This window comes from Miniopterus natalensis, chromosome 1 (genome assembly GCF_054644295.1).
Source record: "Miniopterus natalensis isolate mMinNat1 chromosome 1, mMinNat1.hap1, whole genome shotgun sequence".
Lineage (NCBI taxonomy): Eukaryota > Metazoa > Chordata > Mammalia > Chiroptera > Miniopteridae > Miniopterus > Miniopterus natalensis.
The window spans coordinates 9,565,977-9,588,910 of NC_142081.1; the positions used below are offsets into that span (position 1 = coordinate 9,565,977).

Genomic DNA, 22,934 nt, shown 5'->3' on the forward strand with positions numbered 1-22,934 from the left:
TGGCAGTTATTGTTTAATTGGTATAGAGTTTCCAATTTACAAGATGAAACAGTTAAGGGGATGGATGGTGGTGACTGCAAAACAATGTGAATATATTTGATACCAAAGAACTGTACACTTAAAGTGGTTACAATGGTTAATTTTATGTATTTTAACAAAATTTTATATGATGAAAGTAATATATGCTCATTATAACAATAATCAAATACAGGGACACAGTAACAAATAGCCATTTCCCTCTCACCCAACTCGTACAAATAATTTGAGCTCCTATCACATAACAGATGCCATTAGCTTACACTGCTAAGCCAACATTTTCTGAGAGCGGTGAAAATTACTTTACTGGAATGAAGATCATAATTACAATACTGCTTCTGTTTAGGAAGCAATGTATAAAGGAGAGAAATTTTATACAGAAATGAAAAAGATTAAAAACAAAGGGTTAATCTCAGAGTGAAAGCCAAGGGGCGTACTGGGGTGGGTGGATGGAGGGCCACTGCTTAGTGGTTAGTAGATGATCTGTGTGTTTGTTGCCTGAAGCATATGTCCCAACTCGATGGAGACTTAGGGGAAATATTTATTAAAGCAGTGGTAGAAAAGGGCAGATGAGGAAGATGATTATAAACCCTTTTACATGCATCACCAACCTTAAAATTAGAAAGTCATAGGGAAATGTTCTTATTCTGATTTTAGGGATTGACTTTTAAGAAGTAATTTGCCCCTCTGGCCAGTGTGACTCGGTTGGGCGCCGACCTGTGCACGGGGAGGTCACAGTTCACTTGAGGAAACCCTAACTGCCCATTAGGCTCCTGGTACCGCACCTCGCCAGACCAAGATGCGACAAATCTCGGCTGCAATGCCACGTTTCGCCGGCAGATGCCGCAGCCCTAACGCTTGACACAGCCAACTTTCAACCGACTAACCCAACCGGCAGCCATTTAGTGCCTACTGTATACTTGAGCATGATGCTAGGTGCTTCAGGGCAACCCTGCACCGGCTGGCTCGCGCGGTTAACAAGTGAGAATTAGTTAAATCGTATAAAGTGCTTTGAACAATGTCTGTATCATAGTGAAGTGGCAAAGGGCAGGAACTCGGGTCGACTGCCGCTGTTTCAGCAGGGCGGTCTGGGCCTAGGGCTTGCCCTCCACCCAGTTGGGGTCCTTGTCCTTTTTCCTGTCGCTTGCCACCAAGCTGCTATGTCCCCCCAAGTTGAAATCCGGCATTTGGCTCATCCCTGACAAAGTGGCGGTGGTGTCGAGGGTAGGGGGAGTTGGCCCAGCAACTGCTTAGCGGTTAGTATACGATCAGCGCGGCCACATCGCCGGCTTGCTAAAGGAACTTCTAGAAGGCTGGCGGCCCGGGAGGTGGCACTGTGATGAGCAAGAGATTGCGCTCCTACCGTCTAAACTCAAAAAAGTTTCCGGCTTTGACCTCCCTGCCTGCGCCCCACCTGCCCGCGAGACCCGCCCCCGCGCGCGGACGCGGCCTCTCGGCGGCACCAGCCGCACCTGCCTGGGCGCGCAGTTCCGGGGTGGGCCCCCGGCCCCGGCGCACGGCCAGCCGGGGGCGATCTCGGGGAGAACGGGACGGTGCTGTCCCCGGCAGCAGCGGGGAGGCACCGGAGGGGGCAGCGCCGCGAGCTCCGGCCGGGACTTTGCGCCCGGGCCTCGCGGAAGACGCGCGCGCGCGGGGAGGCGCCACGTGCTGGGGCCCCGGGCGCGCGGAGCTGCCCTCGGCGTAGGCGCGCGGCGAACCCACGTGCGGGCAGCCGCACCCGCCTAACAGAAGCCCCCGGCCGCCACCCGGGTGCGGGCCGCCGCCCTTTCCCCGCGCCCACCGCAGCCCAACTCGGCCCAGCTCGGCCCAACTCGGCACAGGTCCCGGCACCGCGAGGCGGCGCACCGGCCGCTTGGGGCGCCGAGGGGCGGGGCCGCCGCCCGTATTGTTCCTGCGAGAGGCCGCCCTCCCTCCCCTCGGCCCCGGGAGGGGCGCGGGGCCGCCGCAGCCGTGGAACGTGGGCTCGCGCCCCGCCTTTGTCTCCCGGCGGCTCGCCGTAGCCCCGGGCCGCCGCTCGCTGCTGGAGCCGCTTTGTGAGGCGGCGCCGCGAACACGGACGCGGAGGCGACGGGCGAAGCCTCGGGATGGACGTTACGGTCTCGGAGCTCATGGAGCTCTTTCTGCAGAGCCCGCTGGTGACTTGGGTGAGTGCGCCTGGCTCCCCGCCCCATTGTTAGCGCACCGGCTCCGCTCCCGCTCCCGCCGCCGGGCCGGGCAGCCGCGGGACTCGGGGGTCCTGGCAGGTGCTCCCGGCTGGGGCCCGGGGCCCTGGCGTTTCCAGCGCTGGAGCCGGCGCGCCGGGTGCGGGACCCCGCGGTGCGCGCCCCGGGCTGAGAGGGGTACACCTGTTCCCGCCGGCGCTGGGCTGCCAGCCCGGGAGCGGACAGGGTCCGAGTGGCCCACCCCCCCGGTTCCTGCGGCTTGGCCGCTCGGGAAAGGGACTCACTCCCCCAAAACACCCTTGTGTAGTTAGTTTTTGAATCCGAGGCCAGCCGGTGAGTGGCGGTGACGAGTGGGGATTGGGGGGTTCTCCGAGTGGGAACGTGTACAGGCTGGGGTGGGTGCAGTGTTTTCCAATAGATCTGAGATGTGAGAAATTTGTTGAAAAGTCCCTTTTATTTCATCCCCCCCCCCCCCCCCCCCCATTCTGGGACCCCGGAGAAAAGTGGCGAGAAAGTTTTTCCCCTGCTGTCTCGCGCCTGTTGCCTGGAGGGGCCAGGGAGAGAGGCCTTGGAGAAGGGTGGGCTTGGTGCCTGCTGGGCGTGGTGGGCGCTGGGGGACCCCTTCAGCCCACAGGGGCCTTGCCGTTGCCCTGGAGAGCAGCAGAAGGTGCACGTGGGGTGACTTTTCCTGCCTTTCTCTCTGCATCCCCTCCTCGCAGGTGAAAACTTTGGGCCCATTCGGAAGCGACAACCTGACTATGTACATGGATTTAGTGGACGGCATCATTTTGAACCAAATCATGCTGCAAATGTAAGTTGTCTTCACGGTGGAAGGACAGAAATGATGCTTCAGAAGGTTTCATTTAAGGTTGTAGAGATGGAACCTGAGGTTGCTATGGGGAGGGTTCTTTGCACATGGCACCCGTTGGTATCTCAGTATCGGTGCCTTTTGCCCCCATGGCGGTCGGTTGGGGTATGAACTCCAGGACAGTGGGCTGGCAGCTTGTTTGATGAAGGAAATTTGGGATTGAAGGGACTGTCAAACGCTTGGTGTGGATGGTGCAGTTAACTTCAAGCTCAGGTGCTTAGCGTAGTTTAAGCAATGAAATTAAAAAAAAGCTTTGGGGGGATCAAGGAACTGTAACGGGCAGTTTCTGGTTACAGGAAGTGTCAGGGGTGGGTGGGGAGCATCTGTGGGTGACTGAGGTTTCGCTCTCAGTTAGGAGCCCTTGTTTCTGGGCCCTTTCACTTCATCTTCCATTGTCAGTTGCCCCATAGCAAGTGCAGTTGGTTAAGTCGCTTCTCCTGAGCTGGATTTCAAGTCCCTGCGTTAGGAGAGGCTCGGAGTCAGAATGCTGTGGGGCCCGTTGGGAGCATGCATCTTAAACAGGGTCTTGGTGGAAGTCACACTTGTTAGCGTGTATGTGCGACCACATCCTTTCTGCTGCCGAGCTCGGCAGAGCCTGTCTGGCGGACAGCCTGCCGCACTCGGTGTTGGCCCCTTCTGCTGCACGGTTTAACGCAGAAACTGCAGGGGATATATTGGAACTTAGTGTCAGTGTGGTTCTTAGGTACTTGAAGGGAAAGAAAACATCCTAATGTTCTCCGTGGATCAACCCCTTATGCTCACCTACTCACCTGCAACTAAGCAAGTTGTCATACTTGAGCCCAAACCCTCTAGCTAGTGAGAATCAGCTTCATTTGTGGCCCACGCAGGAGGAGGAGTCAGCTTTGGCACATTCAGAAAGTGGTTTAAATAGACTTACCTGAAAAGATTGAAATTTTCCAAGAACATGGCTCCTTTTATTTGAATAAATCATATGGTATCATGCTGTGGGGGAGACACTTCAGTTCTAATGTGTGTGTTTTTTCAAAAGCACTACCAACCTTACCAACCTGGTGTTTGATTAGGTTCTAAACGACAAATCTGTTAGCTTTGGCAGCACTCCTCTGAGAACACTGACGAAAATGGGTTTTCCTGGGGTTGTCCCGTGGCATGGTCAAGTTCTGGCAACTACCCTACCCCCCCATTCTGTTAGACCCCGAAAATTACTGGATTCCACTGGTGCCGTGATCAGTGAAACTTCAACATGTCCATACCCAAGCCCAAGAGTGTTTAATTAAAAAATATCAGCAGTGTCCCCAGCCTTTTCATTCAGCTTTTACACCCAGGCGGAGGCAGAACAAAAGCCCGGGGACTGTTTCTCTTTCTTCCCTGACCTTTGGAATTCCTGCAGCTTTTACCACTTGCTTGTAAATCAGGAAAGCCTGTTGGACGTTCCTTTGAGAAATGCCAGCTCATCACTCGTTCACTTGGCCAGTGGCTAAATTCAGTTTGAAGGGCTTCTTCCTTCCCCTTGACAATTTCAAATGTTATTTTCTCCTCAGTGGTTTGCCAGGGTACTCAGTTTAGAAGTGAGAGTTGACTGGTTTGTAGGTCTTAAGGCCTTAAGCAGTGCTTCTGGGTCTTTCTGGTCAGGGCCAGGCACAGAAAAGGGACAACAGGGAAGCCATTTGGGTGACTTTCCAGAACAAGGAAATCAAGGACGGAGTGGCACCAGCAGCCCATAGTTTACTGATTTGGTGATCAGAATAACCCTGCCCTAGGTGGTAGAAATGAGAACATTAGCTGCCTTTGGAAGTGGGTGAGGATTGACTGGAAAAGGGGTACAGGAGAACTGGGAGTATTCTATATAATGATTAGACTATGTTTTATTTTTCAAAACTCATCAAGCATGTAACTTAAGCTATATGCATTTTACTGTATGTAAAAATTCCCTCAATTAAAAAAAAAAATTCCAGCTCTACACCTAGGTAGCCAGCCTGGTTTTGAAGTCTGGGTATCTCTCATACTAGCTGCCTAATGCTGGGCATGGCACTCATCACCTCAGTTTTCTCATCTATAAAATGGGAAGTAAAGTACCTCTCTTAAGAGATGGTTGTGAGGATTAAATGAGATGATGTGTGAACATTTAGCACAGTGCCTGCCACTTAAAAGGTGGTAGTGTCAGTTACTCGCTTATGTATATACCATCCTAATCCAGAAAGGATTTGAGGCACCCCGTAAGAGTAGAGTTTTTTCCTTTAGTCTTTCTCCCACATTCTTAGTCTCCTAGATTACTGTGTAATTCTTAGCCTTAGCCCTCTCCCAGTGAGATCTGTGGTAGAACTGGACTCTGGGACCCATGTCCTAGCCCCACATCTGACACTATACTTAAGCTAAGCCTCTGTTTTCACTTCTGCCAAATGGAGAAATGTCAGCTAACTAGCAGGTAAGGCTTTTCTGCTTTATCTCCCATGCTGGGAGCTTCGATGGTGTGCTAGTCACCTATTTTGATAAATTCTCAGGCAGAACCTGAGAAAAGGGAGCAGTATGCTAACTGGCTTGCTGGAGCTCAGATAAGAGGCGTGTTACCTAACACTTCCGAGCCATATGGAGGCTGGCTGGGGTTCACGTGACTGCACCTGGGCATTGTCTCTGGCAACTGAAGAAGGCTGCGGTAGTAGTCTCTTGGCCCTGGCCTGCCGGTGACATCAGTGCCTGGAAGCAGGAAAGCCCTGTGAGCTCAGCTTTCAGGGGAGGCCCGGTCTAGGAGAATTCCTGAATGAAAGTGAGGCACTGAGTGGCATGGATGGAGATGCATGGGAAACTGGCTGAATAGCTCCTCTGTAAATGCAGAGTCTCTCGGTACCTACGGTACCCAGGGGAAAAGAAGGTGTCTGATTTGTGTGGGACACATTTTTCATTGTCTCATAGGAAAATTACCTAGGAGCTTTGACTCTAACATTGGGCAGGCAAGTTCAGACCCCCCTCTGCCACCTACCTTGGGCAAATTCCTTGAACTCCCTATGCCTCCATTTCCTGATCTGTAATAAGGGGATGGTAACTTTATAGATTTGGAGAAGGTTTAAAAAGATCATGTATATGGAAAATGCCCAGCAAATGCCAATCATGGTTGTTAGACTGAGGCCCAGAACTGGTTTGTGTGTGTGTGTGTGTGTGCCCGAATGCATGTGCTGGTGTGCATGTACATGTGAGAATGGACACCTTTGATTTGATGCAGATTGGAATCAGCAGCCCTTGATCTGTTTCCTGCAGCACGTAAAGGAGGGGGTTACGCAGTCCTGGGCAGAGTGGGGATAGACCTTCTTTAACCATAGTTGTTTCGATTTGGTTCTTAATAACCTTTCTTTACCCTGTTCGCCTTAAAGGAGGGAGTATTAATTAATGATCATGATAATTAGTCTAATTGCTCATAGAGTAAATGTTGGGGCTCTTTTGCATTGTTGTTTCAGTTAGCTGCTGCTCTTCAAAACTGGTGGGAAAAGCAGAGCTGGTCAGAGCCCAGCCTGACCCTGGGTACGTGTAGTGTCTTTTCGGTGCAGTGAGCTTCCCTGTGTGTGCTGAGGCCCTGAGGCTCCTGGCACTCCTGGGGTGGCCCCATCTGATTTAAATGAAAGCTGAGGCCACAGTAACAACAAAACAGAAAAAGCCCTGCATGTTCTCTGAGTTCTGCTGTGTTAAGAAGAACATTTGTCACTTTATGAAATTGCTTCTTATCTCTTAATGTACTATAGTCAAGGGAGAATTGCATCTTCAAGGTAAATTACTGTGTAATGCTAGGCATACTTCTGTAGCCCAAAGTGCCTTTGCTGTTTAAATTCCGAATGCCTTCTCTATTCCTAAATTAATTTCCACTGAACTGTTAACCCTTTATTTCCTCAGTAATGAATGACTTCATGAGAAACATGTAATGTTTAGACAGCTTGGCCAGACTCTATTACTGTGTGGGGACAGTAAGAAATGTTGTCACATGCCAGTTGAAAAGAGGTCCTCTGGTTTCCCCAAGGTACCCATGTGACTGTTTTAGGGGATACAGGATGATTGAATAAAATCCATGGCTGAGTGTTGCATGTAATGCGTAAAGGGGTTCTCATACAATGCAATGTGGGGACTCAGTGTAGCTATCAAATATTTACTTAATGGTTGAATTACATTTAATTGATTTTTTGAACTAAAATGGTGCCATGTTGGACTTCTGAAAGAACCAGAGCAGGAAAGGTGATTCAAACAGAAGATCCTCACCCTTCTCTTCAGCCAGAAGATTGGCAGGCACCATCACGTCTCCAGCTGCCCTTGGTTGCTCCAAGCCCTTCTCAGATTTTTCCTTGAGAATCTTTTTCTTCTTGTGTATTTTCTTTAACTTGTAGAACTCTTCCCGCTCTCTTTCATCCAGCTCTGTGATGATATAATCCAGGGTATGTTCAATCCGGGACATGATGACATGTTCAGTGGCATTTACACACCTGTTGGTTATCTTAATAGCTTCATCACAAGCAACAAAGGAAGGCTGCAACAAGGCTAGTTCCACCAGTAGTTCCATTGCTTTGGCATAATTCCTCAGTTAATTTAGCCAATTGTTCCCACCACTGGCTAAACCGGTCAGCTCATAACTGTAGTTCCTTCAGGGTAATGCTCAAATACTGGCCGAGTTAACACCTGCTACATTCTCTCTCTTCACTCAGATCTTCACTTGGGCTTTATTTACGTTTTGGATAACTGTGGCTCTAAGGCCCCTGCTCTGAACTTGCCCTCAGTGAGTGAAGGGCAACCTCTCTCATCACTTCACCCATCAATATTGTAGTCTCTGTAATCTTTAGGATCTGTCCAAATCGAAGAGTTAAGGCGTCAGATTTTTTCTTCAGGAGATTTTGACCTGTCTGTGCATCTTTTACGCGAGCCTCCATGATGGTCTATGCTATTCGCCAGGGAAAGATTTCAGTTTGGCTCGGGTTTCCAGTTGGGCAATCAAGGCTGCCACAGACCCAGCCACAGTGTCTTCCTCTACCAGGGTTATCTGGTTGTATACTAGTTGAATTCTTTAATTTTTTATTGTTGAGAGAATTAGAGATGTCCCACGTTTTCCCCCCTTTGCTCCCTTCTACCCATCTCCCCTCCCCCGCAGGCCCTTACCTGTCTATTGTCTGTGTCCATGGGCTATGCATTTATGCTAATGTTTTTAATTTTACTTCTTGGACTTTTAGAGAGAAAGAGAAAGGGGGAGAGGGAGAGAAACATCGATTTATTGTTCCACTTATTTATGCATTCATTAGTTGCTTCTTATATGTGTCCTGACCGGAGATCGAACCTGCAACCTTGGCATTTTGGGATGATGGTCTAACCAAATGAGCTACCCAGCCAGGGCCTTATAAGCTCTTTGGTTAATCTCTTCCTGCCCTCCTTCCCGCCTCCCCTCTGAGATCTGTCCGTCTGTTTCATGCTGCCATGTCTGGTCATATCTTGTTCGTCAGTTTATTTTGTTCATTAGATTCCACATATAAGTGAGATCATGTAATATTTGTCTTTCTCTGACTGGCTTATTTCGCTTAGCATAATGTGCTTGTTTTTCTTAATTGTACTTCTAATGACATTTGAAATTATTTCTACTTGGAGATTTTTTTTTCTCTTTGTCAATTTTGTATTAATTATTGACTTGGAATGAGCCGAATGGCATTGAGACTGATTTCCATTCCTCCCCAAACTCCCCTTCATTACCGAGGGGGGTGGGTTACTCTGGGAAGAGGAAGAGGCCTGCCTCTCTTCCATCAGACCAGCTCCCAGGAGGCTCAGCGCCCTTATCACAGGGCTCGGATGACAGATGAAACCGTGAACACAGGCCCCATTTGAATTAGACACCCCTCCCTGTGTCTTGGGACAGTAACTTCGGGGAGGGACTTTGTTATGAAAAGCAGGAAAGGTGGCAGCTAAATCATCCTATTGAGTCTGTTCTTTTCAGATAGGAAACCTTTTTTGACATTGAGAATTTTGAGAAATACACTATACATATATAGATGAGTCAAATTATAAGTCACCTGATTCAGATTTCTAGCTTCATCACGACCAGACCTAACTTTTGCCTGAGAGTGGAAAATAAATTACCCTTTGGGGGTTTCCCACATGAAATACTTGTGTCTCTACTGTTAGCATTTCTCGTAGGCTGCATTGTATACCATATAGTGCCATGGACTAAAGATGTCGGTTTTTCCAGGTGGAATTGTGTCCCTGGAATGTAAAATCACAGGCAGGACCAGTGCTGGTGACAGAGGAGGGGAACCCATGGGAAATAGAACATTAATGATTTTTATTGATTTAAGTCAGAAAATGTACCATTTTTCCCCTTTTTCTTCCTTGATGGGTCACATATTTTAGTGTGTTTAGCTTTTAACCTTTTTAGTCGTGAAATATATTTTGTGGTGGGTTATTGATTTATGCACAGTGTAACTTTTTGGGTTTGCATTGACATTTGGTGGTGGTTTATGGATGCTGCTAATAGTAGGAATGGAAATGGCATTGAGTATGGGCCTGAGGAGCGCTAGGAATTTGTTGTAGGGGCAGGAGTGGTGTGGCTCGTCTAAGATCCATGGCTCAGCAGTGGCAGAATTAGGTTTGACTTGAGCCATACTTGTTACAGCCTCACACTCACCTAGACTTGGAGAGGCCTGCGTACCGCTGGGAAGGGAGGCGCGGCCAACGCTGGGAGACGCCATTTCCATTCTCATGTTTCTTCCCCTAGAGACCCCAGGCCTACAAATCAACGCATCAACCAGCACGTCAACAACGATGTGAACCTTCGAATTCAGAACTTGACCATCCTGGTGAGAAACATTAAGACCTACTACCAGGTAAGGGCAGTTCTCAGTTCCCCAGGAGTTCTGTGCCCCTGGCAGTGTCGTCACTCACACGGTTTCCCCACAGGAAGCCTGGAGGAAGTGGTGTTCATGGTCAGGCATCTAGTTGCTGACACTTGGTGTGTGTTTTTCACTTGCATCTTTTTTTCCCATTCTGAGAAGAGTCAGGTGTTGATTGCTTTACTTTGTCCAGTGAGTGCTCTTTGAGTGGTGTGCAAAGCATTGGTATTTGGTGCTGTGAGGGCCTCAGAGGTGGGCCTCGGGTCGCCACTGTGGCCCCAAGCACCAGTCACATGGGGAGTGGCTGGAGTGGGCTCCAGGAGGGGCACCCTGATGTGGTTATCGTCCACAGCTCAGCGAGTCTTTGTACAGCAGCAGTTCAAGGGGCTGATGGAGATATGGCTCCAAAGAAGGGTTATGTTGGGCCAGGACTATAATCTACAAGCCTCCAGCTTGCAGACAAGAGCACTAGAGTGAGTTCACCGTGTAGAGTGTTCACTCGTCAAGTACTCACCATATCTCATTAGCAGATAGTGGGTAGGATGACCTGATGGGGAAGGGCTGTTAAAATCCCCATTCCAGCCCTGGCAGGTGTGGCTCAGTGGTTAGAGTGTTGGCCCGCACACCAAAGGGTCTCAGGTTCGATTCCAGGTCAAGGGCACGTACCTGGGTTGTAGATTTGCTCCTTGCCCCAGGCGGGGCTCATGCAGGAGGCAACCAGTTGATGTGTCTCTCTCACATCAATGTTTCTCTCTCTCTTTCTCCCTCCTTCCCTCCCTTCTATTCTTTGAAAAGCAATGGAAAAAATGTCCACAGGTGAGGATAATAAAACAGAACTTCCTGTCTCAGCCTTGGGAAGTTGGGTGAAGTCTTTGATGTTTATGGTGTTTATATGGACAGCACTGATAAAATATGGACTTAAACTGTCCGCAGGGCTGTGGTTTTCAAACTTTTTCTTAGCACTGAGACTTTTTCCCCTATATGAGTTTTTGTAAGATCTCAGGTGAAGCCCAATGACTCTGATTGACTTGGGGGCTTGGGGACCCTAGTGCCTACTGCTCAGCCCCCTCCCCTCCCTCCAGGGCATCTCTGTGGGTTCCTGGGACCCCAGGGAACATGATTTAAGAACCACTCAGTGCTCAACAAAACAAATCCCAGATTTATGCCAGGCTCCGCCTGAGACCTGTTCTTAGTGCTCAGCTGTGTTCGTTCCATGGCCTGTTGGCAGCACAGCACCCTGACTCCCTGAGCAGCCTCCGGGAGGCTTACAACCAGCCCCATCCTTTTACTTAGAAATGCCAGCTGCACTGAGGAGTGGGCCAGGAGTCAGGGCGGGGCCTGGGAGAGCTCGGACAGTGGGGCTGAAGTGGCTTCATTTCTTTGAGGGGAGCCACACTCAGGGCCAGGCATGCTGTAGGCTGGTGGGTTTAAGCTAGTGCTGCCCTTGTGATGACCACAGGCAGGAGAAGCTGGGCAAAGGTGGTGATGCTGCCATTGAACTTGGGCCTGGGTGTGGAGGGGGCTTGATTCCTGGCTTTAGGCACTGTTTGTGGTGAGTGGGTGCTTTCGATGCTGCGTGCTAAGTGCCAGGGGAAGCAGATGGTGCTGACAGTTCAAGAGATAAGACTCCTAACTCAGGCTGCATGGGGGGCAGTCAGGGAAGGCTTCTTGGAGGAAGTGACACCTGAGTAGAATTATGGTGGGATTTGAGTTTCCAAGTTTGGAGGGTTATGGGAAGGAGTAAAGGAGAAAGGGCATTGAGGTGGAGGAAGTCCTGGAGGCACAAGACATTTCTGTCCCCCATCTGTCATAGCACTTGCCACAGTTGCTTGGATGAAGGCCTGTTTCACCAAGTTTCAGATGAATCAAAACCAGGGAGATGTCAGTGTGGGACTCTTGATGGGTAGGCCTCCTGCCTCAGGTGTCGTGGGAGGTAATAACCTCTCCTTTATGGCAGCCATGAAGGCCTCAAGCAGAGGTGAGGTTTCTGAGGCTCTCTGTGAGCAGCCCAGAGCAGCCAGGCTCTGGTGCAAGCTGTTTGGCTACGCACATGCCATCGCCTTGTCTCACTGGTCGAGTAGGGTGCACACCGATGGTGACCCGCAGCCCAGACAGTCAAGTCTGGACTGGCCAAGGGGGCTTGACACTGCTGGCACCATGTCGAATTGCAGGCAGTTTGCTGCTCTTGGGGTACTGTGTAGAGCCCCAGAGTATGGTAACCAGCACAGGAGGGAAAAGACTGCCAGTCCACCCTCAAGGGCCCAGAGAGAAGCACAGGTAGAAAGAAAGACCCTGTCTCCTCACTCGGGTTCTGCGCCGTTTGCTCTTTGAGAGCAGGGCTGGTGTGCGTGGCAGCCGCAGCCCGCAGCCCAGAGTAAATGTTTGCCGAAGCTCTTGCTAAAGGCCACAGAGCATCCCTGCCCCTTGGTCCTGTTCATAAGGAGAAAGCCACGAGGCACTTGCCTTTTGGGCTGACACAGGTAGACGTAGGGAGGGTTGTACTGTGTATTTTTTCCTTCCGAGTTATTGTAAAATAAAGTTGAAATCTGGAAATACAAGTAATATGTGCTTTTTATAAACAGCTTGGAAAACAAACAAGTAACAAGAAAAAAGAACTACCCACAATCCCACCGCTGAAATACAATCAGTGTGAGCAGTTTTAGTGTTTCCTCCCAGTGTTTGCATGAATAGTTTTTGTTTCACGCCGTTGTGGTCGGGCCTTATATACAATTGCATATCCTGTCTTTTTTCCCTCCCATCTGACATTATAGCATAATTGGTTATTATTATAAAGCGACATTCAAGAAAGTTTTCCAGAAGGACTGCCGGGTGTCCCCTTGTTACGAGGGCTTGGATGAAGCGAAACTGATATTGTTCCTTACTCTGACCAGGGAGGGTGAAAAGTCACTCCCAAGCCTGGGACTCCCTTCTTCCCCTGGCTTTCCAGTTGGACACAGCAAGGTTACAGAAACCTGCCCTGGGTCTTGTTTGCCAAGCAGCAGTTCTGCCACCCTGGCTGTCCTTTTCCAAGGTATCATGGGGCAGGGACAGTTAGGAAGGCCAGGGCCTCTCTTAAATAGCATGGGCTTGTTCCACAAGAAGCTCAGATTTTGCCTTTGAAAACCTCTGGAGACTGTGTCCTTGACCCTTTTCAGAGGACAGAAGGTGGGTGAGGAGCAGCATGGCCAGGTTCAGTCTGACCACCAGGGTCTCAGCCGGGGTCTCAGGCCTCGTCCTGACCTGTTGCTTGGACTCTTCTGGGGTTGGGTCAGGAATCTGTATTTTCAGAAGTTCCCCTACTGAGCCTCACCATCCTTCCTATCGCACTGGGAATCAGTGGGCTAGATCAGCAGTAGCAGCATCACCTGGGAACGTGTTAGAAAAATGTCTGACAATCTGCATTTCTAACAAGCCCCTCCCAGGACCTGCCATCTGTCCTAACAAGCCCTGCAGGGGATGCTGCTGCCCCCTCACATGGGAGCAGTTAGGTTATAGAGTGTCCCTAGTGATGTCTGGAAGAGGCACCTTCAGCTAGTTCTCCTGAGAGAGTTCAGTTCCCACCAGGTGACTCCTCTCTGTCACATACAGTGGCCAAGCATCTCATCTGCCCTGGGACAGGAAGGCTGGGTCCTGGCAGCCCTCTGAGGAGAAGCCACAGTGATGAGGAGGTGACCAGAGGGGTTACTGAGGGAGCTGCCGGGTAGGAACAGAGGAAGCCAGAGTTGGGCAGGGCCTTGGGGAGAGCACCTGGTTCAGTCCCTGCATTTTAAAAAAGAAAGGCTGATCAGGCCGGGGGTTGGGGGGGGGGGCACCAGCTCCAGGGCAGGCACTCCAAAATAGTGAGAGGTCTGGAGGAAAGACGAGCCTGGAGCATAGTGGTTCATTTTTTATATCAGAGCCTGGAGTTCTTACATTAAACAGATTCATTCGATAGTGGAGCCAGTAGGAAAATAAGGCCAATATAGCAGAAATCCTGTGCAACAAATACAGACATATGTTTACTCTCTGGGGGTTGTGCATTGTTTCCCACTGCCATTCCCTGCCTTGGCACCTGCAATCTTGCCCTTTCTCTTGACAGTTAGGGCCTGATTGTCATGTGAAGTTGCTGGGTTTCTCTGGCTTAATGGTGGTGGGAGACACTTCAGGCAGCGGCCTGGATAACCCTGTGTCTGTTGATGGAGATGTGCATCTTTGTTTTGAGTCCACGTAGGGATGTGGATCCTGAAATCGGGACCCTTAGATGGATGTAAGGACCTAACTGCAGGACTGACTCTGAAATGGGAAATTGGCTGAATTTCTTAGAGCTCCCCCCCTCATTGACCCTGCCCTGGGACAAGTGCATTCCTTCTCTGAGCCTCTGAGTTCTCATCTGTCAAAAAGAGGATGGGCCCTGATATTTCACAGTCACACGATGGCCAGAGATGACCAAGATTTAGAGTTACGATCACCTCGAGGAAGCTTTGTTTTATGAGTTCCTTGAACTTGGATCTTTTTTTTTTCTTCTTCTTTTTAAAATATATCTTTATTGATTTCAGAGAGAGGAAAGGAGAGGGGGAGACAGAGAGAAACATCAATGATGAGAGTCATTGATCGGCTGCCTCCTGCACGCCCCTGACTGGGGATTGAGCCCGCAACCCGGGAATCGAACCCCAGTCGCCTGGATCCTAGGCCGATGCTCAACTGCTGAGCCATGCCCAGCAGGGCAAACTTGGCTCTTCTGACTTCTGGTTTCTCACCATGGTTAGAAGGCTCAGCAGACCCCAAATATTGTTCTTTTTGGCACTTAGCATGCTTTTATTACATTTTAGCTGTTATTATTAGCTGATACTGGATTTGTTGGGCTTTTTTTAAAATTTATTTTTATTGTGGAGAGTATTACAGATGTCCCCCACTTCCCCCCCTTTGCCCTCCTCCCAGATATTGTTCTTTATCTTAAAAGAAACGGTGGAAGAAATAGTCTGGGGTTGCCTTATCTTCTGTCATTACTTTAGAAAATTAAAAATAAAACAGTACATGTTTATCATGAGCACCTGTGTATCTTCAAATGAGTATGACCATATGTGAATATTTTTTTTAAGAGCTGAACTCTTTGTTTTTTAAACATGTCTTTATTTCAGAGAGAGGAAGGGAGAGGGAGAGAGAGACAGAAACACCGATGATGAGAGAGTCATTGATCAGCTGCCTCCTGCACGCCCCCCACTGAGGACCGAGCCCAAAATCTGGGCATGTGCCTGACCAGGAATCGAACTACGATCTCCTGGATCCTAGGTCACTGCTCAACTGCTGAACCATGCTGGCCGGGCTATGTGAATATTTCTCATATTTGTTTCAGACCTTTTTTTTTAAAAGACATAAAATTTTTCTGATAGAAATCCCCAGTATGCCTCTACTAAGTCCAGTTATCCTTCCCTCCCTCCCTAGAGATAACCCGTATCATTAATTTGCTGGGTATCCAGTTCACATTTTTATACTTTTGCTGTGTCTGTGTGTGTGCATGTGTGCGCATATATATGTGGGGGGGAGGGTGTGTGTGCATGTGTGTATATATACGTATGTGGGTATGTATGTATGTATGTGTACATTACAAACATTACAGTACTTCGTATAATATCTTTAGATAAAACTCCCACTTGCTTCCTGCACCTTTTGCCTGCTCTGCCTGTTTCTGAGACCTGACAGCTCTGTGTGGCAGTTGTATTAGATAAGCTTAGGCTGACTACTAAAAATTAGAACTATCTTTAGAAATGTGCAAACCAGTTTGAAAAATGAAAGACTTTTGTTCAAAAGTAAGAATAGTAGGAAATGTACATTTGACATTGTTGGTGGGAACATTGTAAACTTAAACTCAACGTCTCACTCGTGCAGCCTGGAGGGTTTAGTGACAGTGAAGTCCCCTTAGGTTGGTGTGACCTGCTTGATGGGTAGGGACAGTGTTCAAGGGAGCTTACTCTGCTGAAGCCGTAGCTGCAGGTACCACGGAGCTTTGCTTTACGAATGACACATTGTGTTGAATTTGCAGGGGAGACATTATTTGCTCCATTTCTGACCTTAAAGGTTAAAGAGGAAGGCTGTGAGGTGGGTGTTCTTGACTTCATGTCATACCTACATTCTGAAGAAGAGCAGCCAAGAGAAAAGGGGGGAGAATCAAAGTAAGATTTTTGATTATAAAAATATTTTCTGATTGCAGACTGGGAAATACAAAGACAATTAAATTCGTTCATTGGTGGTTATACTTTCTTACTTCTTGTCCATACGTATGTGTGTGTTCCAGGGTATGGATATCATTCATATTATTTGTAGCCTTTCTTTCTGTTTACTGTGTAGTGAACATTTTCCTGTGTCATTAAATATACTTTGATAATAAGGACTTTAGTGTGTACATCGCATTTCATAGCGTGGCTGTACCACTGTTATTTCTGACTCAGAATTGATACTGCCATGAACATACTTGGTATATACCTTTTTTAGCTCCTTAGGCTAAATTCCTAGCATGGAATTCCTGGATCAAAGGGCATGACTACGTTGAGGACTTTTACTACTTATTGCCCAAATTGCCTTTTTTACGGGCCTTTTGTTCTTCTTTGCCGGCTTGTGCGTCTGGGCCCTTCATGCATTGTGATGGTACCTGTCAGAATGTAGAGTTCTGTGTGCCTGTCAAAGGCAGATTCTGCTGTGTGGGTGAAGGTCTGAGATGATTTTTACTGTACGTCTGGGCAGACTTCCTCATGTTGGAGCGTGGTTGGATGCTGGTTTAGAATCTCCAGCAGGACAGCCACAGGTGACCAGCGCATGGTGAGAGAAGGCAGTGAGCCAGGACCAGGACCTCCTTCACCAGAGAGGCCCCTCTGCCCCGTCCCCATATCAGCAGTGGGAGCCCTTTTGTCTGCTGTGGACTTGACCCAGGCGCTGACCCACTTCCCTGTGAATGTTTGCTTTCAGTCTAAAGTTCAAGAGAGAACCTTCCAGATGGTGTTGGGAAATGACCCTGAGGAGGGCAGTGGTCTGCATGGACCCCTCCTTTCCTCTTTCCTTCCTCTCGCCTCCCATCCCCCGCATTCTCTCTACTGTAGAGTGATGCAGTGAGGGATAAGGAGCCCTGGTGGCCTTGGAGAGGTGGGTGTGGCTCACTGGGGTCACTCAGTTCTTTTTCTGCTTCTTTCTTGTTCTTAAGACCATTCTCCTGCCCAAGATGCTCACATCCAGTGGGTGGGGGAGAGGCCGGGTAAACCAACTGCTATAACCCCTGTGTGTGCATAGGACACAGGGACAGCACAGGACAGGAGGGAGTTCCCCAGCTGGCATAGAGTGAAGCTCATGGAGAGCTTTCTCAAGGGGGTGACCCTTGACCTGAATCTTGAAGGATCGTCAAGGAGCTAGACTGGCAGAAAATGGGGTACATGGGGTGTCCTGGGAAAGGAACAGCACCTGCATACTATGGAGACATAAAACAGCCTAAAGACTAAGTCACTTCAGAGTGGCTGTGGGGAGTGATGATGGGTGAGGCTGGAAAGGTGGCAAAGTTCCAGGGGGTGGGTGCCGTGCTAACGCATTTGAACTTTACCCTGAAGACCTCAGGAGTCCTTAGAAAACCTTTAAAAGGGAAAGCTTAAAAAAGAAAATATTTGCTCCCATATTTAGAATGGATTATGTCAGGAGGGAGTAGGGAGTCAGGGCAGGTCGTGGGGCCCTGGAGCAAGGCAGGGGCAGAGGAAGGGGGATGGGTTCCAAGAGACGCACGTGGAGCATTGGCCATGTGGGGCCGTGGACAGCAGCTTGCTCAGTGCCCCACCTGAGTGAACATCTGTGTGGAGAGTAAAATGCCTTCCCAGGCCCAGCAAAGCTGGGGGCAGGGCCCCTAAGGGGCTGGGTGGTAGTGGCTCCTGGTCAGCCCGACAGGGTCCGCAGGCAGGCGGCAGCTTTCAAGGCCACCAGAATTCTTTCTCACACTAAATGGAAGGCATTTACTACTAACCTGCTGGCCAGGGATGGAGCAGACGGGGCTGAGGACACCTGGCCACATACTGCATGGTCTCAAACCTTTCCAGAGACAGGTTTGTTTCTGCAAGATGTGAGCTTTCCAGTTGGACTTTGTTTCCTTTCTGTTCTCTCCTTTTTGTTTTTAGAAGGAAAGCTATCAGGACATACTGAATGGCAGCTGGGAACTTTGGGACTCAGCTCTGTTCCCTGGTTAGAAGGTTGAGAGAAAAAGACAGAGTGCCTTCAATCTGCTAGGAACTTTCTAGCCACCTCGTTGCTAGGAAGAAGTTGCCGTCCCCGTGTTACATGAGCAAGACAAGGAAACAGCCCCTAGAGAGCTGCACGTTTTCTTGGCCCTCAGCCACTTGTGGAAACTTCTTTCTAAAAATCAAGCTCGCCACAATCATCACGAAGGGAGATGGCTTGATACTGCTCTGTGAAGTTTTGGCAGGATCCACACAGCAGCAGGCAGGGTGGACCCTGAGCCAGATGCCTCATGTGGGGGGTCAGGCTGGGAGTGACTCTTCTGAGGGGTTTTTGTTTGGGCTTCCCCTTGTTAACCTGATTTGTCACCAGCCCAGCCCCAGAGGAGGGGACTGGATTGCTTCAGGCACCTCTGAAACTAGCACTTCCGGGGTTGGGCTATGGGTGGGACCCAGGGAGCAGCTGGCCCCAGACTTTACCCCGCACCCCCCAGAGCGGCAGGAAGCGGAGAAGCAGGGCTAATTGCAGGGGCTGGGAGGGGTGAAAGGTGGGCCTGATGTAATTAGCAGGGTTGGAATTCAGCCAGGCCATGGAGACTTAAAGCAAGAAGATAGATGGAGAGAGAGAGAGCAGGGGAGGGGGCGGCTAGGGTGGAAGGCGGGTGTGTGTGGGTGGGGTGTGTGTGTGTGTTTCCCTCCTCCAGGCCTGAAGTCCAGACCTTGAATTGCTGGGGTTTCCATTCTGTCCCTCAGCTGCCACTCCTTTGCCTTAACAGAAAGGAAGCAGCTCCAGAGCCTTCCTTTTTGCTCCCAGGTGCCAAGGATGCCACCAGGGTCTCTGTGGGCTGCCACTTGCTTTGGTTGGTTCTGCACAAACTGAGCCCAAATGCCCAATACACGATGGGCCCAAAGACCCACTCAGATCTTCACATTTACAAATCTGGAGTTTCCTATGTCTCTGATACATGTCCCTTCACCATGTATTTACTTTTCACCTTTTGCTCAAGTTCTCTCTTAATTTGCAGCCATTCATTTAAAATAAAACTCATGGTGTTTCTGAGCCCTTCACAGAAGAGAGCAACAAAGCTGTGTAGGGGCGGGGAGGGGGGAAGCTGGGCTGTCACCGCATTGTCAGGAAAGAGCTCTGAGTTGGTACTCCCAGCGGAGTATTAGCTGCAGCCATGACCGTGAAGAGGCTGTGCGGCTCTTTGATGGGGCTCCTTGGCCTCATTTTCAGTTAGGGCTTGTTCACTGTGTGTTCAGGGCTGTAAGCAGCCAGGTCTGTGAGACTCAAGCACTGTAGCTGGGTGAATGATGTTGGAAACACAACTTCTTTCATAGTGTCCTGAGCCAGGGAGGTAGGACATGGTAAGAGGTACCAAGTCTGTTTGTGACCAAAAGGAGGGAAATGGATTTTTCAAATTTTTAAAAAGAAGAAAAAAAAAAGTCTCTCCTTTGCCTTGGGTTTTGGTGTTAAGTGCCAAGATCAGCATGTTTGATGTTATAACTGGTTTGTCAGAGGGAGATCTGAAGAACCTGCCCGGGCAGGCTCTGCCCCTCCGTGAAGCTGGCTGCATGGCTCACGTCCAGGGCTAATAACAGTTTCTGTTATTCAACTGTTCTTTTTCGAAAGGCAGAGTTTTTCTGTTGCTTTGCTGTGGCATTCAGAGACTTGGTTCTTTACGATGTAATTTCAATCCTGTTTTTTGAGTAATGAGGAGAAAGACATAGTGATAAGAACCAAGAGGTGCTTGTCTTTGGTTGGTGGGTTCGGCCAGGACTGTAGGGGTATTGAAGAGGCTGCACCCTGTGTCCCGATTCTGAGTTGGTTGGTGATATTTGGAGGGGAGGTGGAGGTTTCAGAAGGGCCATGAGGCTGCCAGCTCTGCGGGATTCCATTAGTTTTGAATTGGGTTTCAGCAGGTTACAGGGAGAGAGAGGGAGGTATGGTGTTCCAAATATAAGGCCACTCTCCATGGGAGGAGATGGGGCACAGCACAACCTGGCCGTGGCGAGGGGTAGGGTGGGGGGGCATTAGCTGCCACCCAGGCTCCCGAGGGAGCAGTCAGGTTTGCTTTCTCAGCTGGAGGTCGGAGCTCAGCCACTGCCGTGTGCTCTGTGGGGTGGCTTCTCTGGTTCCTGGCAGGCAGGAAGGTGCAGCCAGAGGGGGGAGAACAAGATGGGAGGTGGGAGGGCAGAAATAAGGGCGAGCTCCACCCACTACTTTGTCAAGCTGGGCCATTTAATTCTTTCAGGAGTCTAGAAACTTGCGTGTCACTGTCACTAGCAAGGTGACATCGGACACATCGTTTTAACTATGTGGTAGGCTGTTGCGAGGCACAGATGAAGTAACAGCAGTTTTTTGAGTCAGTGAACCCTGGATAGCTCACGCTCCCAGGCTGACTCTGCAGGGGCTGCTCTGCTTCGTCTGTGTTCTGCTGATGGAGGCACTGGTGTAATGGAGGACTTGGGAGACAGACACAAATCCAAGTCAAACAGAGTAAGAAAAGCAGTGGCAAGCCTGTCTGCCTGCAGAAGCAGAAGGTGCAGGCGGGAAGGGCTCCTTTGAGCTCAGCACCCAGATTGTGGCCTTGGGTAACGTCATCTCCAATGACTGGTGCCTGCCTCAAGGCTTGTCGCGAGGGCTGACTAGGGCCTTGTACAGGCACCATGCTGATGGTGAGGATCGGGTGCCCGCCTGGCGAGCAGAGGAGGATGCGGGCAGGCCTGCCTGGCCTGTTGGTGAGCAGGTCGAGGAAGGGCCCTTTTACACTCTGAGTTCGGTGCATATGCACATATGTGCTTGACTTCTGCCCTACGCGGTTTTCTCCTGTGCAATGAGCTTTGTCTTAAGCTTACAGCATACTGAGCGTCTAGGTACATTATCTCTTGGAAGCCTCGAGGTTTTATCTGCCACCAGCAGCGAAGCTCGTTAACGACAGGCACTGCATCTTTGTCTCCGTTTGTCGTTTGTCTGTCGTGGCACCAGCATGGAAACGTGTCTGCCCTCAGTGTGTTAGTGACAGAACAATAGAAGCCATGACTCACTGGAGCAAGTAGTTCAGAGACTCATTCCATTCATAAAATGCGTCATTGTACTGATCCTGGGCCCAGGATCCTATCTCTAGGCTAAAATGACCTTACTGCCTGCGGGGGTGTCTCAGTGGTTGAGTGTGGACCCATGAACCGAGAGGCCACCAGTTTGATCCCTGGTCAGGGCCCGTGCCCCAGGTTGTGGTCTTGATCCCCAGTAGGGGGCTTGCAGGAGGCCGCCGATCAATGCTTCCATCTCTATCCTCCGCCCTTCCTCTCTCTCTCAAATCAGTTTTAAAAATAAATAAAAATGACCATACCAAGGCCCCTGGCCTATTGCCCCTTTCTAGACTGTTGAATAATTGGAGGACAGGGCCCTGCTTTATTCACTCTGTGTCCCTTGAGTGCCTGACACATATCAGATATCCAGGACCTGACTGTTCTGGGGGTCAGTGGGGGCACACCAGGACAGGTGCAGTGTGGGGCAGGGGGACCGGAGCCTTTGAATCCCACTCTCAGAGGGTCCCCTGCCGCTTTCACACCAACCTGCAGGCTTTTCATGTGGTGTTTGCTTTGTTGATGGAGATACCATATGTCAGGTAGGGGAGGCTCAGTCCCTGGGGGGTGGAAACTAAATTGATTGTTTTCAACTTTGTCTAGCCAGCTTGGCTCCCTTGAGCTTTCTAATGTTTAGGTTTAATGACTTTAAAACTTTAAAAATAAATGCCTCCTTTCCAATCGACAGCAACTAAATAACAGGCTCATCCTCCTGCTCCTTATGGCCAGTCAGGATAGTCTCTTTTCCTTTAAATGGTGCAACTGTGGCTGCCTAAGGAATCAAACTCTGAGGCAGTTTTAGCACTTGCTGTGCTAAGTTGGTCTTCTAACCCCCCACCCCACCCCCCACCGTTGTTGGGGTGAGAATTTGTGACTTCTGAATTTGATAGAGTAAAGCTTGCAAAATTGGATGTTCCCCATGGAAATTTTTGTGATGCCCAGAGAAAGAAGAGCGGGCGGTTTCCGAGAACTCCAGGCTCGTCTTTGGCCACCTGGGCTCTCAGTGCAGACTTTGAATGGAAGGCAGATGAGGACAGGCTGCGGGCACCTGGGAGGATGGAAGTCCTTCGAGCTGTCCTGCCTTTCAGCCATCACCTGCCTTGACCCTGGGTTTTCCTCTGGGACGTGAACTCCTCTCAGGCTGCCTTTTCGGAGCCTGCCCCGCCCCCTCTCCCCAGGGGGCCTAGGACAGCATCCTCCGGCCCCTCCTGCAAGCAGCCGGCCTCTCCAGGGCTGCCTCATTTCCTCTGCACAAATCTGAGTGACCTGGGGCAAGCATCCTGACTCCTCCAAGGCGGTTCTTTTGTTACATGGGGATGATAACTGGACTGGACTCCCTGGGTTGTGACTATTCAGTCCTCACATGGTGCCCGCTGCACAGCTGGAGGCTGGTGGGCATGGACTGGGCTGTCGCCAGGACAGGACTGCCTGTGCCCCTTCCCTCTGCACTCATGCACCTTGCCTGGGTGCTTTCTCCTGCCCGCAGCACCTTACCCCGTCTGCCTTGGTGAAGCCCATGCACGCACTCCGAACCTGAGTTTAATTATTTTTTTATCATCACACCTTTCAGCTCTCACCTGCTTTCTCTGTGTCCTGCACCAGTTCGCAGACTTCCTCTGGGCAGAACTCTGGTGGGTGGCCTTTGCCTCCACCCCACCCCCCACCCGCCTCAGGTCTAGGAGCACAGTAATTGTCAGTTGAAGGGTCACCCTCACACTTGCTTGGATTCTGGTGCCTTGCTGTGGTCCCATCAACT

At 50.0% G+C, this 22,934-nt stretch overlaps 1 protein-coding gene and 1 pseudogene across 1 annotated transcript in view; one reads left to right on the plus strand and one right to left on the minus strand.

Annotated features, from left to right (window-relative positions):
• Positions 1-1,983: 1,983 nt before the first annotated feature.
• Positions 1,984-22,934, plus strand: part of CCDC88C (coiled-coil and HOOK domain protein 88C) — a 111,007-nt gene continuing 90,056 nt past the window's right edge. The window contains exons 1-3 of the mRNA XM_016205705.2: positions 1,984-2,201; positions 2,939-3,030; positions 9,794-9,902. Of these exons, the coding sequence (XP_016061191.2) occupies positions 2,142-2,201; positions 2,939-3,030; positions 9,794-9,902 (261 nt within the window). The 5' untranslated portion in view covers positions 1,984-2,141. The remainder of the gene's footprint in view (positions 2,202-2,938; positions 3,031-9,793; positions 9,903-22,934) is intronic.
• Positions 7,235-8,383, minus strand: LOC107531571 (V-type proton ATPase subunit D pseudogene; annotated as a pseudogene).